This window comes from Carassius carassius, chromosome 5 (genome assembly GCF_963082965.1).
Source record: "Carassius carassius chromosome 5, fCarCar2.1, whole genome shotgun sequence".
NCBI lineage: Eukaryota > Metazoa > Chordata > Actinopteri > Cypriniformes > Cyprinidae > Carassius > Carassius carassius.
Window position 1 is genome coordinate 35,186,369 of NC_081759.1, and position 26,293 is coordinate 35,212,661.

General features: G+C 36.4%; 1 protein-coding gene across 1 annotated transcript; it reads right to left on the reverse strand.

Annotated features, from left to right (window-relative positions):
- Positions 1–1,900: 1,900 nt before the first annotated feature.
- cemip2 (cell migration inducing hyaluronidase 2) lies at positions 1,901–26,173 on the reverse strand. Its single transcript, XM_059550917.1, has 24 exons — positions 25,971–26,173; positions 23,430–23,781; positions 22,647–22,787; positions 21,054–21,621; positions 16,377–16,546; positions 16,108–16,296; positions 14,243–14,412; positions 13,581–13,793; positions 13,284–13,489; positions 12,143–12,212; positions 11,469–11,597; positions 10,760–10,848; positions 8,849–8,980; positions 8,698–8,733; positions 8,201–8,356; positions 7,911–8,088; positions 6,701–6,916; positions 6,317–6,528; positions 6,003–6,185; positions 4,805–5,033; positions 4,505–4,606; positions 3,928–4,073; positions 2,875–2,981; positions 1,901–2,782 (listed from the first exon to the last, which is right to left on the reverse strand). The coding sequence occupies exons 2-24, from the start codon at positions 23,758–23,760 to the stop codon at positions 2,574–2,576; spliced, it is 4,182 nt and encodes a 1,393-aa protein (XP_059406900.1). The 5' UTR covers positions 23,761–23,781; positions 25,971–26,173; the 3' UTR covers positions 1,901–2,573.
- Positions 26,174–26,293: the final 120 nt, after the last annotated feature.

Here is a 26,293-nt window from a genome sequence, read left to right on the forward strand (position 1 = left end):
CGTAATAGTACTGAACAAACCATATGTTCCATTGCCCTACACCTAAAACCTACCCCTCATAGAAAACTATTACCAAATTTTTCAATTTCATAAAACACCTTTTAGGTTTACATTTTAGTTTACACATTTGTGTCCTCATAAACCATAAATACCAGAACACAGACACATGTGAGTGTATTTGACTGCAAGATAATACCACCAGAACAGACAAGTGCGACTCACCAATTGAAACCAATTACTTCTGGGAAAAAAATAATTTTCTGTGTATTCCCTGCATTCGTATTCGTATGTCTAAGTTATATGGATCAAAATCCAACAGGCTAATTAATTTGCTGCCAATAACCACTTGAATGAATACTAATAATTTGCAATATTACAACATTTTAGCTTCAGTGTGTGAGCTTGGGAAATACATAAGACCTTTACCTTCATATAAAAAGATCACACGGATGTTGTTTGTTTGCCAGTCATCTAACCTAGAACACAAGAAATCTGCCCAGCTTCACTGCGGCAATTCCAATTAGCTGCCTCACGTTCTCAGACTTCGATGAAACCGATTATCAGAGTGTTGAATACGGTTCACTGGTAGCATTTGAGTAGGAGTGAGCTGCTTTTATTGTTCAGGTTCTGTCAGCCCACCGCTAAACAAGCCCTGCTGAGCTCCGTGTGAACACTGCGAGGCTGCAGCGTGACAGAAGTTAATCGTGATGACAATAATATGCCCGCGCGCGGAAGATTTCGGCGGGAACATTTATTGAGAGCATTCGCATGCCTGTCGAAAAACATATACAGTACGACACGTTCAACATGCATGTGATCTGACAGAATATCTCTTTGCAAAGCTAAAATATTTTTGTAACAAAATTAATCCGCATCTATATTATTTAAATAGATACATTTAAGTGTCAAACGAAGCCACTTTTAGCACTTACCAGTAACATACATTTATAATCTTGCAAAAGAAAGATGAAGAAGCTAAGAAAGTTAGTAAAACGAATTTGATTTTAAGATGTGTGTGGTTTAAGCCTAAAGTGATTAATGAGCTCTAACATGTCCGGGTCCGTGGCTCACTTCATATTTCACATTCCCTCTGATATGACAGGTAATACCTGAAATTTTCATTCTCGTTATGGCCCAGCTCGATATCCTGGAACAAGTCTGATAGTCGTCAGTTAACCGTGAAGACACTGGTGGAAATAGTTGCAGTCCAGTAAAATATAGCTGTAAAGCTATTCTGACCCCTAGTGGTCATATAATTACGTAGCTTGTGCCTCACTTTCAATAATGCCACGAATACAAAAGCCAACACATGATTTACAAATACGTATTTTTTGTTTTATAAGCATTGTAATGTTTTTTTTTCTGAATCAGAACATCTAATTACAGCACAAAAGCATAACTAGTAAAAAAGAAACCATTTTACAAATTGAAAAAATTCTGGAAGATATAACACCTATATACGGAGGAAAACTTTTTGCACCTTTACGGAACACTTTAAAATACTGATCTCTGTTTCAGACTACCAATAAAACTCATTGTACAGTGATTAACAAGTAGCATAACTAATTCAACCCAAATCGTCACAGAGGCAATTCAGGCTTCCATTTCAATCACAATAATGACAATACATTTCATATGGGATGTTACATCTCTTAAATGAAGTGATGGCACTATAAATGCAGATAAAGGACATTGTCTTAAAGGGACAGTTCACCCTCACCTTTTTTACCTTCATGTTGTTCCAAACCAGTATGTCTTTTTAACACAAATGAAATTATAATGCAGGCTCAGTCACCATTTACTTTCATTATTTAGACAGAAATACAGGTTTTGAAAAACAAAATAAAATAAAATAAATGATGACAGATATTTAATTTTAAGTTGAACCATTCTGTTAATATCGGTCAGACAAATCTTTGATGTGTTGAATGGCAAGAGACACAAAAATGAACAAAATTTCACTGGTTAAACACCTTTTCCCACATACATATACTGTACATAACAGTAAACAATGTTTTTTGAAAGATAATTTAGCTGTAGATAACGCTCGTGTTGAAATGAAACATGAATACTGTCAAATACGTAATGGTGAAACTATAGTCATTGATGTGCCAACAGCAGTGAAACCCAAAATGATGCAATTAAATAATGGCACTTCCCATTAAATCAAGAGGAATAAATAACAGAAAAGGAAAGTCTGAGAGCCATTTACACCTGCAGATGGTTGAAGGAGGAAAAGAGGCCACCAAATGACAAATTGTGTTGTGCTGTACTTCTGCACAGGTGGTACAGAACTGCCCTTTGATGTACTTCTAGCTTGTCCTGTCCTTTCGGTATCCAGTTTGAAATAAAGTTGTTTGGTGTGCATTGAAAAAAAGTGCATCACTTTGTGCTGGAACATTTATGACAAAATGCAACCAACAGGACAAAACAACAAACAAACAAATACATTCACTCGCTTATCAAAAAACTTGTTCAAAGTCCACTAGCGCGTTCCTTTGCCGAAATAAATTACGTTCATAAGTTCACATTCATTCGCTGGTTGTGTTGTTTGTTCACATCTATTAAAAGGCTCACTTTTGGCTAAGAGATTTTCTCAAGAGTTCAAGATCCATCCGTCTGGGAGGGTCTTTTTGTGGTGGACAAGAGTATTCCTCTAGGGCCAGAGGAATGAACCTTTCCTGTAATCCCAGCACCTTGGTATCTTGGGAAGCCAACAGAGCAGCCCATGGCTGTGGTGAAGGACCTCCCTGGCCGAGGAACCCAAAGAAAGCAATGATGTCTATAAAAAGACATAGGAATCAGCAAACAGAGTAATCCTAATCAAGGAAAAAGAGATCTGACAGCAGTTTTTTTGTTTTAGAAATACCTTACCTTTCTTCTGAAGATCTGCTGTTTTAGCAAATCCCAAAGGGACCAGAAATTGTGCAGCACCAGCAATGCCAGCAGGCTGACCTCTTGTTGCAAGAAGAACTATCGACCTACACAGAAACAACCTGATTTAGTCTAAACAGTGAAATGTGGAAATCACTTACCTTAAAGGGGTCATGACCTGAAAAATCTAAACTCTGTGTGCTCTGTGCAAGACACTGTGCATTGCCAAGTTGTGGAAAAACACAGATCCAGACCATGTCAGTAAGAGCTTGGTCTTTTGTTCACTTCATTTTACCGTGGATTTATTTACAAACAAGGTACAATTCAACACAGGGTTTTCAGAAAGACTGAAACTAAAAAAAGATGTTGTCGACTATATTGGATCTGACAGCAATGCTCCACCACACAAGTGTGAGTAACTGTTTTATTATGTGGTCACTATCCTTTTGTCTATTATATGCGTTTTTAGCCTAAATCACAGCAGTGTCCATCTGTGAAGAATGGAGGCTGTCAAACATACACAACTGTGTTAGCCAATCATACCAGTGGACATTTACTTCCGCGTCTACAATCCGCCACACCTTTTCAAACAGAGCGTTCCAATGAGGAGGGTCAAAACAGGACAGAAAATACCCTATTACTTCTTAATTATGATGATCTTGATAACATTAGAAGTAGACCTCAGAGAACAGTACAGAAAATAATAAATAAGCAGTTAATGTCCCCTTTAAAAATAAAAGGGCTATTAAAATAAAATTGTGAAAATGCAATTCTATTCTAAAGTTTGGGGTTGATAAAATCTTTTAAATGTTAATCTTTTAAGTCTGTTATGTTCACCAGGGCTGCATTTACTTACTGAGCCCAAACTTATGAACAGTAGTATATACTAAATAAAATTGGCAGTGCACAAATCCTTACACTCATCACCAGCTCCCTCAATAAACACTTTAGGCCACCTCTCAACCTCTTCAACCAGACAACTATTGCAGTGCCAACTTTTCCCAATCTCTAGACAAACAGTTTAAAACCCCATCTGAAATTTTCACCCCTCACCTCTTTAAAATTCCAGTTTTAAAATACTGTTCCATTTTAGTGTCCAGCGTCGTAAACAATGAGCTCTTTGTGACTTTTCCAGAGCATGCGTCCACAGTAACTATGAGGAACCCTGACTGTTTGAGGTCAAACCTCTCTGCATTCACCTATAGGACAGGAAAAAGAGAAAACAGTCCCATAAACCATCTCTAAGTGTCAACAACTGCATGCACCACAAAAGCTAGATAAATGAAGATCAATACATATTCTAATTTTCTTTCCTCTACACTGTGTAAATGAAACGTGGCAACCTCTCCCCAGAGTCACAGCAAAAATGTCCAAAAGCACTAATTCAAATCAGCTTTATTATCATTAATATATATAAAACATGCTTAAAAAAAACTGAAATGAAACTAAAAAAACATTATGACTGCAAACAAAAGTAGAAATGGCCACAAAATAATTTTAGTTTTTAAAAACGTTTAGTTTTAAAAGTCATCAGTAAACATGAAAATCGCCATACAAGTAAAAAACATTTACTTTTTTCTTACATTGATTTTCCAAAGATTAAATGAATGCTTTGAATGATCACACTCACAGTGATGAAGGCTTGTGTGTCATTACTCTGTTCTTCTTTTACACTGAGGGATTTGATCTGGGTTTGGAGGTAGCTGTTCCATGGATCACTGCAGAAGGCAAACTATAGGGAGGAAAATAAAAGGGTTGACAGCTTAAATGGCTCCCTGTTACAATTACTCAGAAAACGCAAGGTAAGGCTCTCGGACAGGACAGCAGATGGACAGTCTGTCTATCTGGCACATAGTTCAAAGCCAGTCCCTCTCAAACAGAGATATACAAATGATTCTTCCCATTCATATGGAGTTTGGACTGTACTTACCTGTGAGGCTCCACAGGCTTTGCAGGGCTCTGTGTTTGGCTTTGGCATAGGCACTATGTTGCTGGCAGGCTTTGAGTATTTAGGGTAGGCACTGGCGGTGCAGTTGCAGGTCTGAGTCTTTTGGTTGGCACGTATGGTGGCGATGATCTTCACTCTCTCGCAGCCTGCGGTGGAGCAGTAGCTATGGCCGTCTCGTCTGTGCTGAGCTCGTGCGTACAGCCATAACAAGCTGGAGGTTAAACACAGGCTTACTGTCTCAGACTGATCAGGGTGCACTGTAAACAATAATTTATCTGGATTTGACCATATAATTTAAAGGGAAATAGGACAACACAAGTAAAACCCAGAGGCATTGTGAGAAAATTAGCAAACAAAATGCTATAAATTATGGTGACCATATGTCCCCTTTTCCCTGGACATGTCCTCTTTTTAGACCAAAAAATGCGTACAGTCGGGATTTCTAAATCGCCCAAAATATTGGGGATTCGGCTTTTCCTTTGTACAGTCGCCATTCATTGTGTGCATTTTTATATTAAATCCCTGCATGGGACCGTTTTCTTAAACACGCTCCCAATTTATGACCACCAAACATTCCCGCAAACATTCTAATGCTGAATAAAATTTTTGTGCATCTGGGAGCATAATCAATATGCAGAGTATTTAAATCACTTTGGATGCAGGGTTGCCAAATACTAATTTTTTCCCACGGAATTTGGCTAAATTTAAACAGTTTTTAGCAGGTTGATTTTCTCCCATGGGTTGACGGTTTGAATCACTGCATGAATTTGATTAAAATGCTTCTACTGAAACATTTTGTATTCTACCTATAATAAAACTGTGGTAGATGTTAAGTCTTGTGAAGGATGACCACCAGTAGGAAGCCTTTTAGCTGTGTTTAAAGTCAATCTGCAAAACGGTGACAGTAAAATAGGCAATATGTATTTTAGTTATGGAAATGACATATTTTTAGTTTTGATACAGAATATGGGAATTGCGCTTTTGGAAGCTACTTTAATCCCCCTCAAACACAACAACCCACAACCCATCTGACCCCTGACCCCATATTAAAGATATTAATACCTTTAAATATAATAAAAATTCTATAAAATGCATAGACCTAATTTGATTACTACAGCTTTCTTGTGAAATCAGTATGTTGATAAAGGTTTGTTAACATTTCAAATACATTTTTTCCTACCCGACAGATTTGTCGAAAAAGTACTTCCTCTGCTGCAGTCGTTTCTCTAGGTCTGAAATGGACGATACAGGGCCATAGTCCTCTATGCCATCGAAGCTGTTGTTCTGCTTGTTGTAGATGTCTGATGTGATCTGGAAGACTGTTTCATTGGGGAAGCAGAAGCCGAGAAGAGCCCAATCACCCCTACAGGAGCAACACAGTCAATAATCACATCAGGCATGAGCAATTACTATGGCAAAATTTCATAGTTTAGCAACTAATGTTCTGTTTCAGATATGGGGGGGGCATTCCTTTTTAAGGAATTTTTAACTTACTGGTCAAGATTAATCAGTGACAGGACTGTTTCTCTGGGTGCAGGTCCATTCCAGTGCACTGTGTAGCTCTTGCCCATCATCAGTACAGGTTGGTACTGCTGAGAAGGAGCTGTCTGGCTTCTGACGCCTCTGAGAACCATAGGTTTATCAGGGTATTCATCTCTACTGATAGACAGGCTCAGATTAGATGCGCCCTGCGTCTGTATATACACCTATGGAGAACATGAGTTACATTGTAAAGTAAAAACAGTCAAGAAGATATACAACACTATTCAACAGTTTGGGGTTAATAAGATTTTGATTAAATTTTTTTCAATAAAATTAATACTCTTATTCAGCAAGGAAGGATTAAATTGTAAAAAGAAAAAAAAAAACTTTCTTTACCTGAGAGTACTTGCCACTGCACACGACCCCATTCCAATGTGGAACATTCACACATTGTGGGTGCCGGATCAAGAAGTTGTCAGCCCTTGCCACATACGTATCTGTGTAACTGCTGATCGAACCATCCAAGTCATGAAAGATGGAGTTTTTATCACCGTCCAGATCATTCTGTTCAAACCACTCGCCTGGTCGGCCAAAAAATGCTCTTAGAGTCACCTGGATGATTAAAAGGGGATCACTGGTCATGAGAAATGTTAATAAAACAACCAGACAGACGTACAATTAATGTGGTACCATTTAGACACAAGTGAAGCAAAATATGACCACATTTAATGATCTTTCCAAGGGCTCTTTTTTAACATATGCTAAATACCAGATGCCAGAACAGGGTCTTATTATTTAATTGCTTAGCACCAGAGCAGATGGTGATCAGTCAACAGAGAACAACCACTTGTGTCGTCTCTCACAGTGAGAAGCAAGCAATAAGTACAAGCATTAGTAACACTTACGATAAATAACCGTTATTACAGACTAGACAGACTGGGTGGTGTTATCTGGGTTTCTTAAGAAATGGTCTCTATGACCTTTTAGTAATGCAATTATGTTCAGGATGCCCCAGGAGGCCAGTCCCTGTAATCAATCTATACTTGACTCTGACAAAAAAAATAAAAAATTCTAATGGTCATGAAAAAATTATTCTAGGTAAAAAGTAACTTTTTCTTTTTTTTTTGGAAACATAGCTTCAATTCTGTCCATTATCTGATTACACATTCTTTTTCTTGCCCTCTAATATCTATATTTATAATTAAAAAAAGCTAAATAAATAATTAAAATAAAATAAAAATATGACATTAAAAAATGATCAACAGTGTTTTTTAGTACCACCAAGTTATGAATATTTTGAATTACTATTTATTTTTATATTTTCCATTTTAATTTCAGTCAAAGTTGTATATAGTTATGTATATTATATATATTAAAAATATATAAAAATTATATTCTAAAATAAAATTAGTGAGTAATAAACGTGACTGAAATAATGTACACAAATAAAATATAAATGAACAAAAAATATATATTTTGTAGTACTGAATATCTCATAACTGAGCAAACTGAGTAACTTGTATGTTTGTGTGTTAGCAGTCACAGTACAGTAGTGTCAGTGAGCATTTGAACAATGTCCAGGTCCTAAATGTGTATGTGCACTCACACTCGGATGGAAGGCGAGAGACGACAGGTTATTTCTGGGTGTCAGCTGCCAGATGTTTTTCAGGCTGAATCCCACAGCCATGGTGAAGCGCTCGGTCGTGGGACTGAAGGCACGAAATGTGCTGTCTAAGATTCTCACTGGACCATCATTTATCTGAAAACCTCGGATAGGAAACGTCCTGACAAGAACAGCGCAAACAGTATTCCAATTAAACAAAGAATTTGTGTTTCACTAAACCAGACTTTAAACTTTATTTATACTAATCTCCCTTTATTTCTTCTCTCACGTACTTGTTTCTTGGTAGAGTTCTCATCTTTCCATCTACTCCACCAATTCCCCAATATTTATTTTGCCCTCCGTTGGTGCCACGATTTCTGCTCTCACCAACAAACAGAGACTGGGAGACCTCTTGACTGGAGCCCTCGTCTTTAGGGTAGCTGCCATCACTGCAGTGAGAAAGAGGAGGAGGGGAGGGGAACACGTTTTCAATAACTGCTTGCCTTAGGTGGTTGATGTAAAACACTAGCTTAATTTACACACTTGCACACATTTGCCAATCAGACTGTGACTGATTTAGCAAAATAAAAAATTAAAAAATGTTCCTTTAAATGACTATGCCTGCAGCCAGTCACACATAGAGCAAGAACTTTTCCTCATATAGACATGCACTCTCATACAAACACTATGATTGTCTATTTAACACGTTTAAGGCTCTTCACATATGAGATTAATTAAATCACAAAGTAGCTGACTGGCAGCTCTAACAAACAGAAAAATGACACGGTACCTTGCAAATGAAAGTCCAACACCATTGTCGGCAAATCTATCAGGAAAACAAAGCAATAATCAGAAGACTGCTATATTTTACTGGTGCTATGAGCTTCTCTTAAGTGTTGAGCTTTTTAACAGGTCTACAATTAAGAGGTTTTGACCCTTACCCTGAGTTTCGTATGATGATGTCACCTCCTCGGATCCAGGCCCCCAGATCGTTGTTTTTAAAGGAGATGAGAGTGTCGATGAGTGCGGCCACCCGTGGCCTGCTTGGATCAGAGTTCTCATGAGGCCTGAACCTGAGAAAAAAATGTCACCAATGAGAAATACAATCTTTACTTCAGAGGAAAATGTAAGAGCTGCTTGCCCCAGCAACAGTGTTAAAGGTGCTGTATGTTTTTGACTCTACTGAAGCATAAAAGTACCATAATATGTTTGATAAATTATCATACTTTATTTTAATCAGAAAATTAATGCTACAGTCAATTATTCCAGCTTTGAAAATGTGCGTTCCAGGCCGGAATGTGGGTCTCTGTTTTGGTTTGTGAAACACACCCGCTGCCAGTTTACCCAATTGTATTTCGGCACCTTGGGTTGCCAGTTGCTTTCCATTTGATGTGTGGTTTGTTAGGATCAGACAATATTTGGCCAAGATACAACTATTTGAAAAATTGGAATCTGAGGGTGCAAAAAAAATCTAAATACTGAGAAAATCACCTTTAAAGTTGTCCAAATGAATTCTTATTAATGCATATTACTAATCAAAAATGAAGTTTTGGTATATTTAAGGTAGGATATTTACATACATCTTCATGGAACATGATGTTTATTTTATATCCTAATGTTTTCTGGCATAGAAGAAAAATCTATCATTTTGACCCATGGAATGTTTTTTTGGCTACTGCTAAAAATATACCCCAGTGACTTAAGACAGTTTTTGTGGTCCGGGGTCACACATACACACACACACACACACACATACATATACATATATATATAAACACATACATATACATATATATACATATACATATATATATATATATATATATATATGTGTGTGTGTGTGTGTGTGTGTGTATACCGGTATATACACACAAACACACACATATATATATAAGCATTCAATGTATTAATGTTTTTATACTCCTTTTAATCTATGCTGATTTATATTAAAGTTGGCCTTAAATCATATATTGGTCTTATTGTGAACTATTCATCTATGTATTTCAATAAATCAAAATATCATAACCAAATCTTCCAATGAAAACTTTAGTGTAAAGGTCTTTGTGACTCTTTTTTGAGTCCGAAATTTTTGCATGCATTTATCCATATTCACCATCCTTTCCTATCAAAATGCATGCTGCGGATACGAAAACGCATTTTTTTAATGACAGACAAAAGTTTCGGAGGAAGTGTGTAAACATGATTGACACAACGTGAGGTCATATTTATTTTTCAACGTGTGAAAATTTCGGACTCAGTGTGCAAAGACCTTAAGCCTACAGAAATGATCTGTCACTACTTTGTTTATCCTGACTATAAATAAAGAGTCACCACTGAGAACAATGGGAAATATTTTAAAAGCTGTGATAATTAAGATTATGCAATTAAATGACTGTGAAAATATAAAACAATAAATATATATTAAATACAAGTAAAAAGTAAATGAAATGTCTATAAACTAGGATTTGCCAAAATTATGTTTTAATGACAAATGTGACCTTTTTCTGACATTCACCCACAAATATTACAGAAAAATATTTAATACAGAATACGGTCACAATATCTGAAATAAACAAGGGGAAACATACACCTACTGCATATATATATATATATATATATATATATATATATATATATATATATATATATATACACACACACACACACACACACACACACACACACTCTGACAGACTGTATATTTATAGTCTGGTGTGTGGCTGAAGAAGAAAACTCCAGATATAGTGAATCCCCCTGACTAGTGCAGAAACTCTATCTGGGCAGATGTGTTTTCTTCATAAGCTGAATCAACTGAGCCTGGACACAAAGAAACGCTCACCCTGTTCACTCACCTAGCACTGTTGTCCAGACAGAGGTATTCACGTGGGTCTGTTGCAGTGGCGCTGGTGCTCTTGACTTTTCTATCAATAAAGAGGCCAGCCTGACACAGGATGAAAGAAGCAATCACTCTTCACTTTGAAATTGTATGTTCAGTGTCTAGTATCATGCGAGTGATACAGTGCCAGTGAAAGCATGGCCTGTAGTTTCTCTACACCTGGACAGTCACGATTCAAGACACTGAGCGCACAGCTCAAGCAGGCCAACATAAACATGTGGATAACAGTGAACTATTGTATTGGAAAATGTATGTGTGAGTACAGCGTCATACAAGCACATTGTGCGGGACTTTAAACAATGAGGCATTTCAGAGAACGAACGAAGATGCTTGTGTATGTGCAAATAAAAACCTGAACTCGTAAGTGAGTGCATGAGTCTTTCCTGCAGCCACATTTAATAAAACCTTACAAATCCCACATGATTTATGAACTGCACTATTATGAGTCACAGGGAGCTGGGTATTAAATGAAGATGGAGAAATAGCATTAGCATTGATATTGTGTGATGAATCGCCAGTAGATAATTTACCAAAAAAGATTCAGAATGCATTTATAAATCATAAAGTCTAATTATCCTGAAGCATTGTTATTTTTATTTGAAATTTTGTTTTGCCCACTGGTTTGTGAATTTGACATTAGAGTCATAGATGAGGCATTCAATTACCTTAAAGTTGGAATGAACACGGTTGTTAAAGAAAGTGCCCAGAGGCGTGAGCTCAGCTTTAGTCTCTGGAATCAGTCCATGAGAATCACCTGTAGAAAAATTGTGGAAAACGTACCAAATTCCTGCATCCTGAGAAAAAAACAAAAACAAGGGAAATTCATGTACCAGGCATTTTCATAAATATGGTACATCGCCTAAGCATTTTCTGAAGGTGCAAATGCCTTATTTTGTACTAGTGGAAAGTGTGGTGAATAATATTCATTCTTGAGTCCTGATTTCTATCACAAAAAGAAGACTGAGACTTTCTTAGCCTGGTCTGCTGAAAGTATGACTTCGTGAGAAGTTTTCTTTTAATAAAAAGGGTGGAGGTTACATCCTTTTATATACAAAAGCTCAAACAAAGCATGACAATACCACAAGACCAAAGAGATTTATATTGGCAAATACATCTTTAATAAAGGACTGGAACGAGGAGATGCTATCTGTGATTATATAACCACCTTGATGTTCTCATCAATATCCCAGAGCTGTGGGCACCGTTTCAAAGAGCACAAATTCAATCAGATAAAGTCACAGAATAATCAGTTTATGATAACAAACAAACATTTACTCACTGCTACAGATCATAGTGAAAATTATTAATTTAGCAAGGCTATATCAAGGATTATGCATACCTGTGATCCAGCTGCTGAGTTACTGATCAAATGATTATTGGGGTGTGCGATCCAAAATGTAGATACTGCCCTAGAATACACAGGTCAGACAGGGTCATGTTAATGTGTGATCTTTAAATAAATTTAAGCATGTTGTATATATGTATGTACATAACACATCACAGTCAATATTACTCATATTGTACTATGAAGTATTTTAGTGCATTTAGAGTTTGATAAGCCTGGATTGTAGGTGGTTAGTGAAGAACACTCAGGGTTTTTTTAATCTGAAATACAGCATGGGAAAATAGTCTTGCAAACAAGTACTTAAGAAAAACTTTGTATAAATACTAATAAATATATTTGTTAAATAATTAAATACTAAGAAACTGAAACCAAACTACAATAAACTGGCATAAATTTTATTTATTTTACCCAAAACAAAATAAAAACAGCCATAAATTAATTTTAGTCTTTAGTCTTAGTCTTTAATATAGATTATAAAATGTATAAAATATGTTGGGTGGCACTAACATTCTAAAACTACAATAAAAATGAAATAAAAACTAGAAAATTATCTAGGTAAAAAAACTAAAATAAATCCAAAGATCCAGTAAAACTTTTTTTTTTTTTTTTTAAAAAGCAAGAGAACCTGAATTAAAAAAAAAAATACTGTAAAAACTCACAAAAGGCACAAAAGGGCAACTGTTTATGAACCTGACCACAGCATAATCTCACTGTTTGATCAGATCTACAACTCTGAAACATATTCCATTATCTGTCTTCATCTTGAACATCTACAACTCTATACACACACACACGCTCCCAAAAAATGTGTTATCCTTTTGAAAACAGCACCTCCTCAGCTATCCTCCACCTGGGACGCTTGGTGCTTTATTGCCCGGATAAGAGAAAAAGATTATCGCTGAGTCTCAGGAAATGAAAGCTCTGTTCTTTCTCCTGTTATTTGACCAAACAATACAGCAGGACACACTGTCAAGGTCAGTCACCCAGCACAGAACAAGCATCAGGAGACTTTCAGATAACAGAATGCACAATTTCAAGCTGAGAGGCATCAAGCACTGTGAATATTGGCCTCAGTTTAAGTTACAGGTCTATCCAGCAATATTAAATAAATATGTGAGTGTTTATGGTATCTTACTTGCACTCGTTAGCAGGAGATGGTACGTATCCTTTGTGAACCCTGCTTGTCATTTCTGTGCACATGCTATCGTTCCGGTCAGTAGGGAGAATAGTCCCTGGCCTGGTCAACAGGCCAAGGTTATGGAAAAAGATGTTCCTTTGTTCAATCCCGTCCTCCAGGAAAAAACAATGTCCCAGCGTAACATAGCCAACAGTGTCCCTAACCTATAATAAAAGAAAGACATCACGATAAATCAAAATGAAAAGATCAATGTAAAGAAATACATTATTATAAGGACGTATATATTTCTCTCACCAGCAGGCCATTAGTGGCATGTATTCCAACACATCGGGAGAACGAGTGATGGATGGAGAGGGAGTTTAGATATGTTGGGTCACTGTATCCCCCACGCTGGTCCACATCTCCACACCTATGAAAGTTCACAGGGTATCTACCCTTCTTCTGCTGCTGACCCATGTGTTTCAGCTCCAACTGAGACAAGTGGACCGACGAGAAGTTCCCCATAATCTAAACAAGATATAAAAACAGGAGATCAAAAACACTACAAATTATCTATCTATTGTTAATTATACAAAACTGTTAAAAATATTAATTCTAATCATAAATATAAAATATAATGAAACAAATGTATATAAAACATATATTAAAAAAAAATTAATAAACCAATAATTCTGACACACTCTATATTAACACAACGCTGGACTTGCCAGAAACAGCAAAGACTGCTGCATAATATATGGTTGGTCATTTGCATAACGTAAACATTGACCTGTCAACTAGTCACACAAAATTTAAGATTATGCTTTCAGTTCCTTCCATTCCAAAAAAAAAGAGCTGTACTCAATTATCTGGTGCAAACCTCAACATACAACAGCCTGTGATTTCTCCACAGGACAGCACCAGACAGCTTAGTGTTAAATAAACACACAACCACACACACAGAGTTTCAGACAGACCTTGATGTGTCCCCCGAAGGTGTCGTAGTTGAAGTACTGGCACCAATTTTTTCCGTAGCAGGAGTTTTCCATTTCTCCATGAATGAGGATATTCCTTGATAGAAGAGCCACCTCTGCACGCATGTCCACACCGTCCAGTATCTCTCCCACGTGGGTGAACTGAGGCTTTCCTGTGCAATTCCAACACATAAACACAAACCTTAAAGCTCAATGACTAATGACAGACTTTACCTTAAATAATGAAACCAACTCCAATGAAACAAAATAAAATTTCTGTTTAAAGATTTTTATTATTTAATTAGATGGATTAGGAAGAACTGGAAAAAAAAATAGTGGATAAATTGAAAAAGAAAAGTAAAATAATAATGTATCCAGGAAGGAAAGCAACCTGTCCACACATTCAGACTGCCCTTTACGCACACCCAGAGTGCACACAGTATCCTTCCGGAAGGGAAAAGGCCTGGCAAAAGCTTTGCCAACAGGCCACAATGCACACGGTGACATTTGAACTACATCCTTTTAATAAAGGCCATATATTGAAGACATTTCCAGTTCTCCAAGGAATTAACATATGTGCTAGGAATAATGAATATATTGTAATACATACACAATACACCCCAGAAACTATCTAGATACTTTTTTACTAGCATTATACTACAATATCAACTCAAGTGACATTTATTTTAAAGTATAAAATACCATTCAAAAGCTTGTGGTCAGTAAGTTTGTTTGTTTTATGTATTTATTTGGAAATACTTTTATTCAGAAAGGGTGCATTAAATTGATCACAAGTGACAGTTAAGACATTAAAAATGTTATAAAAGGTTTATATTATTAAAAAAATCTTTTTTTACAGTATTCACAAAAATGACATTCAGACATTTGTATGACTTAAAGCGATAGTTCACCCAAAAATGAAAATTCCGTTATTAATTACTCATTTAATTACCCTCATGCCGTTCCAAACCTGTAAAACCTTTGTTCATCTTCAGGACTCAAATTAAGATATTTTAGATGAAATCCAAGAGCTTTCTGACCCTGCACAGACAGCAATGCAACTACTATGTTCAAGGCACAGAAAGGTAGTAAGGACATCATTAAAATAGTCCATGTTACATCAGTGGTTCAACTGTAATTTTATGAAGCTACGAGAATACTTTTTGTGTGCAAAGAAAACAAAAATAATGACTTTATTCAACAATTTCTTGTTTTCTGTGTCAGTCTTCAACGCACATTCACAAGTGTACCATGAAGCATGTTTGTGCATTCCTCTGCTTGTAAACAAAGCGTTTGTTTTCTTTGCGCCTGAAAAGTATTCTCGTAGCTTCATAACATTACGGTTGAACCACTGTTGTCACATGGACTATTATATTGATGTCCTTACTAACTTTCTGGTCCTTGAGAGCGGTAGTTCTGTCACTGTCTATGAAGGGTCAGAAAGATCTCGGATTTCATCAAAAATATCTTTATTTGTGTTCGGAAGATAAACAAAGGTCTTACGGTTTGGAATAACTTGAGGGTGAGTAATTAATTACAGAATTTTAATTTTTGGGTGAGCTAACCCTTGAAGTGTCCAAATTCCTATACTCAATAAAGACCAGCTGGGACATTAGCGCTGGAGAGCAATTACTGAGAATGTTTTTGACAGGGTGGAGCACATTATCTATATAGCCTCTGCTGGCTTCTGGTCAGAAATGACAGTTTGTTTATGTGATTCTGGTAAACAGTCCTAACCCTTTTCCCATTTGAAACTCAATGACACTGTCATTACTTGAGCTCGGCTGTATACAAATTCACAGCAATTTCCGGACAGATACATTGAGTCACCACACGAGACCGGAGGAAATGCATGCTGTTTACCTCACCTTGAATTCGAACCTGTTTCCTGTTACAGTGGGGACATGGGAGCAGGGTGAATTCCTCTGCCTGATGCATGGAGTAATCAGTGCTGGCCACCACAATCCGATCGCCCGGTTTCCAGCTGCTAACGTCATCCATCAGGTTCAGAACCACTTTATCCACTGCATCCACCTGGAAGCCTGTTGTTGGGTAACCTTTATAGTAGAACAAAAAACATTGTAGGTACATTCTTGTTGAGTATTGTAGATTTTACTCTATGCTGTCAAAGACATACCATTTTTCCACTCGCTGTAAGCAGTAACAGTGAAACCAACACCATCCACAGTGACAAAGTCTCTGCGAGCCAGCGCCTTGCCGCCTGTGTCATGGTTCTCATGTTCTCGTACGTCTTCCGTGCAAGAACCATTTCCTCCACCAATTACTGAGACCAAGGCCCATGCCTGCCTAAAATAGAGATGGAGGATGGAGAGATAGAGGTATTTATAAAAGCCAGTAATTGACAAGCAAATGCAAGAGAAAACGTGATGCAGATTTGAAGGAATGGTGTATTTTTAGCATATCAATCACTAAAATCAATCATTTCAATGACTACAACATTTAAACTCCAAATTAGGATAAATGGCTTCTCTATTAAGACTTGTCAATGCACTTCCATGTGGAAGTGATGATCAGTTATTGCACATAATTTAATGGAAGAGCAGCCAAAACTCTTGGATGAATAGGAAATGAATGCTAATTGAATCCTTCCTTTCTATTATTTTTCTAGTCAGCCCATTAGTACAGTGAAATGATCAGTTGTCACTCAACTGAAGGCAATTGAATTTCTGTCATCAGTCTACCGTATGATGATAATATAAACCAAAATGTGGAATTTTTTTAATAAAGTCATTGCTTTTTTGAAAGAACACCGTCTGAATATTCACAATGTTAAAGAGTTAAAAAAAAAATAGAGTTACTCATCCTCAATGTCATTAATGTATATTTAAATTTAAATATACACTTGACCCAAAAATGAAAATTGTCATCATTTACTTCCTCTTGTTGTTCCAAACCAGAATTACTTTTTTTATTTCCTCTGCAAAGCACATATTAATGTATTATGAGACATGTCTTGGCGTTTTTTGTCCATACAATGGAATAATCTTCCAAATATTTTCCACAGAGCAAACAAAGTCATACAGATTTGAAATGAGTAAAGTTTGAGTAACAATTTTTTATTTTTGGGTGAACTATCATTAATTTCAGTCTGTTGCCTACTTTGGAATGCTAAATAATGAAAGAATATGTAAACTATTCCTTTTTAAAATGATTTAAAAAAGGAGGATGATGAAAGTCTTGACCGTTTTACCTAATTAATTCATAAATGATTCCCCCACAGAATATATCCAAACCTACTTCTTCTCTCCCTATATGGCATAATTCAGCTTTGGCAAGGACAGACCTAAAATAAGTGGGAAAAGAGTGGGTAAAATACCAAAAAATAAAACTATTATGGCTCAAAAGGCTCTGAAGCTACTGGTGTCAGCTTCTGTATTAGCATTAATACTTCCACTATGATGAAACTGCAGTTACTTTTTCACAGCAACTGGGTCAGAAATGCTATTTGTTATACTGAAGCATATGAGCTCTAAATGCCAAGCCTCAAACACAAAACCCTCCAGAGGTTTGAAAATAGTGACTCATTGAACTTTCTCCATTTAAGAAGTGTGGTTCACTGCAGTTTACAACAAGTTAATAAAATCTTTGTGGATAAACAAAGTGACTAACTACCCACATTTGAGACCAAAAAGACCAACTTAGCTGCTGTGAGGTGGGAGATCTATGGCCAGAAGCTTTATTATGGTTTTATTTTTCATGTTTTCATATTTTAGCAGCCAAAAAGGCAAGATTACCTCATCTCTCAGAATAACTATCATGTCTGACTAATACAGGAATCTTTCCTGTCTTTCTATCTCATTCCTGGCAATTCCCTACCCCCAAAGTGGAGAAGAATGTCTAATATCTTTAAAGCAGAATTGTCATAATATTTCCTGCACTTTAACACCTTGAACATTTGAAACAATAGTTCCATATTCTTTGCGTGGCACTAAAACTTAAAAGTCTTTGTTGAACAATCATGGAACGTTTTTTGAGAACAATCATGGAACTTTCTTGGAAAGTTAAAAAATAGGCAGCAATCATTTCCTTGATTCCATGATGTCAAAACCTGTATGAAATTTGTGGAAATGAACCATTTTCCACAATAGCACAACAAACTATTTCTTCAACACCGATACAGACACACCAGGGATCTTATCAGTGACTCTGAAGGCCTTTTGTCATTTAACTCGTTTGATGCTCCAAAATAAAAAGCTCACCTTGCAAAATTAAAAATCTAAAATCTACTCTAATGCAAAAAGGCCAATTTATACAGTGTGGGAAAGACACTAAAAATGCTTTTAAAGTGCTAAGTTAAATGAAGAACTTGCAAAATGCAAAATTAAGTCACATGCTTATTTCTACTATAACCAAAATAAATTATTGAAATGTTAAATCACTATATATATATATATACAGTATATATATATATATATATATATATATACAGTATATATACATACAGTATATATATATATATATACTGTATGTATATATACTGTATGTATATATACTATATATATATATATACATATATATATATATATATATATATACAGTATATATATATATATATATATATATATATATATATATATATACAGTATATATATATTTATATATACTATATATATATATATATATATATATATATATACAGTATATATATATATATATATATATATATATATATATATATATATAGTATATATAAATACAGTATATATATATATATATATATATGAATTAAATTAACAGTTTATCCAATAGTAGAATACATTTAGAACTTAATCTTGTATACAAATATATATATATTGCTTTATATATATCCATGCTTTATATCCAAACATACACCTCTTTTCACTGGGACAATCCTCTCTGAGCAATCTGAGGTTAAGTGCTCTCTTAACAACACAAACAAACTTTACAATAAGCAACTTTCTTTCATACCCCAACTCTAAGCATTTTACCTCCTAGTTAGTCTGAGATTGGCAGAGCCCATATGTTAGGTTTATCACTATCCAATAACAGGCTTATCAATTAATTTATACCAAAAATATGTGAGCTCCAACGCACCCCCTCATGAGTACCTATGGGGAGCAGGGGGTTAGACTTGGACAGGCTGGTTTATGTTGCGCAAGTTTTTAGTTAGATTGTGCCAGATTGTGAAAGGGTGCTGCCAAGGTTGCATGTTTTCTTCAGAGATGTGGTGAATTTGACTGGTAACGGGTGGAAAGGAAAGGGTTTCTATATGCGCAATGTGTCAAACTGAAGTCTCCAAATGAGTACATTTAATTTTTTTTCTGTCACAACTACTACTAACCAATTCCTGCCCCACCAGATTCACTGAAAACCACATAACTGCAATGGCAGCAGACAGATAATATTTTCTCATATGATACACTTTTTCTTTGCCTTGGAGTTTTAGTTATGTAACAGAACACAGAACACAGAGAACACAGAGTTTTCATGCCCAAGACCTCTGACCAAACTAATATGTCTAGAGACGCAGTCTGTAGCTTGAACATTAGAATAAGCATGAATATTATTTTCCACATTTTTTGAAGTAATAAGAGAATGTTACACAAAAGTGCCTTTGCAGTAGACTGTAAAAGTAGGCTTTATGTCTGGAGGAATTTCTATATTTGACACTAAACGGTTTACAAAATATTTTCAGTTGCACGGTAGTAAATTACATCCCTCACTGAAAATCTATCTTCTCTATCTGCAATGTAACTAGAAGAGACTCCACACCTGGTTCTTATGGCTTTGAGCTCTTTAAAAATCCTTGCATTGAGATACAGACAGATACACGTCAGCACTTTTCAAACAAATCCTGGAAATATGCCCGTTTAACCTTTCACTGGGGTTTCCTTCAAAATACTGCCATGTCAAACACTGGGTGGCTTCTTTAAATACCAACCAGTTAGCTTAAGCCCAAGAGTGCTGCTAAGGACTATTAGCTACTAACAGTTGGCTTATATTCCACTGCTCGTACACATACTGGCAAAAGTCAACATGCCAACTGAATAAATAAGAACTTTTATATTTGCCTTAAATTTCTTGTTAATATTAATGTGCTAGATGTACAGTGTCCCCAAAGTGTTAGACTGTTTTGGATACCTAAGTCACACTTTAAAATGTCTGAATGCAACTGTATTAGACAACATTAAATTCAATCTAAAAATAACAAAGTATAAACCAAGTGGCATCATATTTTCAGAACTAACTTGACTTTTTGAGCTATTTTTGTGCATATAATTTATGTTGAACAGTATTTTTTTATACTATGAAGCCTAGCATGCAACATTGTTTGATATTTAATTATGTAATGCAAAGACAATCCTGTATCCTTAAGTGTTCAGCATCCATCCAAACAGACTGCATGAATGAAACTAGTAATATATGCACAATGCACGCTGCCTTTGGGATTCATTAGCTGGGTGAGTCTGAATTTAGGATATGGTTTATGGAACAACAGGACACTTACTGTTCCTAAGCACACCAACTTCAAAGCTGTGCTCGTCATTATCGAAGCTAAAACACATCAGATTGAAAAAGCTTCTTTCCTGCTTCCACCCTCCAGAGATTCAATGACGTTTGCAGCACATTTATAGGGAATCTTTTACAGAGTTTATGGCATCCCTACATCCCTATCCCTTGGATAACAAACAAACAAGCTGGTTTAAGCTGGTCTCCTAACCTAAACAGATGAAAAGTGACCAAAACTTCTCTAAAACCAGCCAAGAGACCAGCCTGACCAAACTGTAAGGCTAACAAACCAGCTTTTTTTCAGTAGAGAAGCTTTATTCACCTGTATTTGAGATTATTGACATGGTTGCTGCCTAGAAGATCCTGGATGGTTCTTTTGGTCTCCTCCAGCAGGCTCTTAACTGCAGAATCTCCAGTGGCCAGTGCAACAATGCGTCCTGCAGGTAGAGACTTCAGCAGCTGACTAAGCCTCTTGCTGTCATTCCGGGAGTCGTGCGTGTCGAAGCGCTCAATACACACCACCTCCGCCGTGTCCTGATCAACCACCCGCAGGTTAATTCCACGGCTGAAGTTCTTCTGGAAGCCGTGGTCACCGGTAGCTAAACCTGAAGCAGGTATAGTGCGAGTGAGGAAGGTCCAGGACAGTCTCTCTGACCCGTGGAGCTCCAGAGTTCCTCCGGCATTCACTCCCAAAAACTTGTGGCCCATTCCAGGAACCTCAGTCACGGTGGTTTCATCCGAGCGGCCGACCAAGGTGATGGTAGCCAGGGAGCGATAGCGGCATTTTGGAGCCCCGATATGGAGAGCGCCGCCATCTTCTATCAAAATGTGGCGTGTTCGTAAAGTGATGTTTTTGGAGCCTTTTTTATCATCGGCAAAGACAACTGAACCTATAATAAAAATTAATGACATCAGCACAAAGATGTCAGCTAAAACCCAAATAAATGTAAATGAGAAAGAATTTTCCTTTCCCTAGTGAAAAATAAATATAGTAAAATATATTTGAAATGCATTTATTTTATGCTAAGAATACCACAAATACATTTACATATTTAAATACCTAATAAATAATACCCTGCAATAGTTCAAAGATCATACAATCCTCATCAATAGTGACATTAAAACACATTTTAGGCTTAATATTAAGAAATGTACGTTGTGCACAAGTAGTATTCCAAATTAAGTTTAATTATAATGTTTTTAGCAGGAAGTCTTGAGCGATATGTCAGCACATATGTTAACAGATCTGAACTATACTTAGTATTACGGCTCCACAATTAAACGCGATTATAATTACGGATGCCACGATTATGTTATTGCTCAAAGCGGCAATTAATCATTCAAAGTCCACTTAGGTTATTCTGCATGCTTAAGACATGCTTTTTTTATCTACAGGTTATCTCAAGGGTTTTCCCATTGTTTTCATTTTAGTTTTAGCATAACATAATAATACAATGTACATTTTTACTTTTTTTTTTAAATAAAGAAGAAACCAATCCAGTGTATAGTTGACATTGGAGGCTTAATTCTACAGAGAAGCAATAAATGTTCTTCAGTTAGTAGGATTTCAGCTCGTATATTTTCATATAAAAATATAGAATGCAGTTGCTTCAAACAATCGAAAATTATGATTTTTGTCATAATCGTGTTGCTCTGCTTAGTATGAAATGCATGTATTTTAAATGTAGTCCTTTTGACTTTTTTGCTTTGTTTTGTTTTGTGTTTTGTAGGGCTGCTCCGATCGCAATCGGCCGATCATTATGCGCATCTCGTCAGTAAAGCCGGTGATTTCACATAGAGCAGCTGTTACTACACAGAGCCATTGTTAACTGAGAAGATGCGCAAATCCACGTTCATTTCAGCATTTATAGCGTTTTGCAAAGGTATTTTTTACACACTGCACAAATGATCTTACCTCCAGCCTGGATAGTGATAGAGTACAGGGTGGCAGATGAATCTAGGCGATAATGCTCACCACTGCGTACCACCACCACCTTTTTGAGATCATGGCCAGGTTTCCAGGAGCACAGCACAGGGTTGTGATGAGGGCAGTTCTCTACAAAAAGACGTAGGAGGGCATATCAGAGTCTAAGTACAAGATGATTGAGTACAGTTTTTATATTGATAATAAGGATAACATTTTTTTCTTTATTATCTATTATCTACTATTATCTAAGTCAGTATTTATTTTTTTACTCTTCCCACCACAAAAGAATGATGAAAATTTTTATTATTGTATTTTGATATTTGCTTTGCTAGAAATATTTGAGTAATAATAAACATTAAATGTGAAGTTTTCTTTAATTGTCATACAAAAAAAAAATTTTTTTTACACCTATTCTGCAAAAAAACAATGTATCACCGTTTCAACAAAATATTAGGCAGCACAAATGTTTTCAGCATTGTTCTTTAGAAACTAAATCAGCACTTTAGAATGATTTTTTCATTTTTTGTGATAATGAAGACTGGAGTTATGATTCAGCTTTGATGTTGCAGGAATTAATTTATAATTTATTTAAAATATATAAAAATAGAAAACAGTTAAACTGTTCACAAAATTCCGTTTTTACAGTACTTTTGATTAAACAAATGCAGCATTGTTGAGCATAAGAAACTATGCCTAAAAAAACATTCTTACTGACCCTAAACCTTTTAATGATAGTGTGTTTCTCACACATTCAAGGTGATCGTGTCTTACCATCCAACACATCTTTAGAGGCAAGACTGAGGACGACTATGAGAACCAGTAGGAAAACACAGAAGAAGACGCCCACACAAATATAAGTGTTCTTCCTCTGCTGGGTTTGGGCGCGTTCTCTTCTGCTCTCATCTTCTGACAGATTAAAAACCGAAGGTCGTGCAGGGGGTGGGACCGGGGGCTTCAGTGGGGGTGGCGGAGGAGACTTGGCTGGGGGTGGAGAACGAACAGGAACAATCCTGCCTGGAACATATCCTGACGACCGCTGAGCATTTCCGTTGACAGGAGCCACAAAAATGGGGTGACTGCTGGGGCCATCATTCACCTGCATGGTATAACTGTCTGCCACGTCCTGTGAAGAAGAAAAAAAGAGAAAACCATAAAAGATAAGCCATCATTTAAATGGAGTCTGTATTTAATGTTTTTGAAAGGAGCAAGGCTGCATTTATTTAATCAAAATACAATACACTATAATATTATTAGAATTTCAAATAACAGCTTTCTATTTTAATATATTTCAAGATGTTTTTGGGCAGCCATCATTTCAGTCTACACAGTCACAAAAGAAAAAGTCATCAAAAGAAGAGAATTTACTGGAATTTTTTTATTACTTTTGATAGATTTAATGAACCAAATAAAAGGATTGACTTCCTTGAAAAATAAAAAAAATCTGAACAAATATATTTGATATAACAAAACTACACTACACCACCTCGACAGGCATTAAGAATCTAGCTCAAAGTATCTTGGGCCAACTAAACTGAAATAAAAGTGTTCTGACTTAATTTCGATCGGGTCTCAATTTCATAGTGGCATGACAACGTACTTTGAAGTGCAAGCTTTCTGTGGGTTTTCACGTTTTCAAGTTATTTACAAAACACATGGCACCAATTACAAGAAAAAAAAAGTGCTCAGTCGTTCAATCCGTGGCCCCTTCGTGCCACAAAACAACAGGCACAGGCCCTGTAAAGAAACTCTCCCTATAAAAGCCTGTCACACAAATATTTGCTTACCAATAACCACCCAGGCCAAATACCTTAATTAACATTCAAAGAGACTTAAAATTTCCAAACAGAGTCTAACTATTTGGCTTCGGTGATACCAAACAGTTGCTAATGCTTTAATAAACTTAAGTTAGATACTTCAGTGTAAATATCAATCACAAAAACTTTTCTAATCTTTTAAACATTAGGGTAGAATAGAAAAACCAAACTGACCCCAACATCTGTTGAACCGTAGCTCATTTATTATTGTACTATTAAACTCATTTCATCGTTGCTTTGATCAACACAAAGATCGCACTATCACCAGATCTTGATCTGACCATCTGAAGCTCCTCAGCCATAAACGCAGGGGCACAGCAATCACTATAACAGAGGAGGACATTCACCACCCCCCTTCTTTTGGGATATAATCAATACCCATGCTTTAATGAGTCCCATCCCCCAGTTTTCAAACAGTTTTTCTCCCCTGAACAAATGAAATCACATTTTAAAGGGGGAAGAGCAATGAATCTCCCCAGTCTGAGGGGTTGAGTGGACAATGGTAGCCTACGGACAGAAACTGTGCCATCTGTGGTCACCCAGAAAGGCTGTGTGGTCTACTAGTGAAAGTATAAATGTGACCCTGGACCACAAAACCTTAAGTGTCCATTTTTCGAAATTGCGATATATTCATCAGCTGAAAACTGAATAAATATGCTTAAATAAACTAAATACTGAGAAAATCGCCTTTGAAGTTGTCCAAATGAATTCTTAGCAAAGCATTTTACAAATCAAAAAATTACGTTTATGGTAGGAAATTTACTAAATATCTTCATGGAACATGAATGATCTTTACTTTATATCCTAATGATTTTTGGCATAAAAGAAAAATGGATCATTTTGACCCATGCAATGTCTTAAAATAATTCAAACATGCTCAGATGATTATTCGGGAAAAGTTTTCACTGATACGAAAACTTAATTACCAAAATAAAATAACTTTCTTATGATGACCTACATTGCAAATGCAGAAACAGAAGATGCAGATGAATGCAAAAACCTTGTAAAAACCAGACTAAGATGGTCTTCCAGCCTGGCCAAGCTAGTCTTCAGCTGGTTGAGATAGCCACCCAGTTGTTCTCCCAGTCTGACCAGCTGACAAGTGTTTAAAGCCAAGCTTATGCTGGTTTACTGTACTAAAAAAATAAAATATAAAAATGTATGCCCATATTTAAATTTAAATTCAGCATTTGGAATTGCAGCTTTGCTCAGAATAAAAAAAAGGGAAAAAAATGTTCTGTCTGAACTGTTTGAATAGAAACATGCTGGCACCGAAACTGGTTCGCAACATCGCCCCCCTCTAAAGTTTACACAATGCCACAAAGTTTCATCAACTTCAGATGCATGCATAACTTCATTCCTTCTTTCAGTCATGACTCGGATGTCCCAAAAGTTGCCGTAAACACAATGCACGACTGAAAATCCGCTGAAAGACCTTCCTACAGTAGAGGTCTAAACTGGGGGTCCTTACAAGGAAACAGAGGTGGAGATCTCTTACCTTTCGATCTCTTTTCACTGTCGCTAGCTTGGCTCGTCCGTTATTTCTCTATCAACCGTAGAGAGCCGCACGCAACTCAGGGGGCTATTTGAAAGGGAGACCGCGCTAAATGTGTTTTAATCTTCTTTTACATGGTGTTTTCATTCCTTGGCTGAAGTCAGCCAGCCCCGTCCCAGGCGCGGCTCGCGGAGGAAGTGAAATTAGAGGCGTGTACTGGAGATGAGGGAGCGTCTTAGAGAAAAAAACGCGTGGAAGAGCGATTAGCATGATTGGAGTTCTCTGGTGGGCGGGGCTTACCGGCTTTTGTAACTGAATTCAGCTTA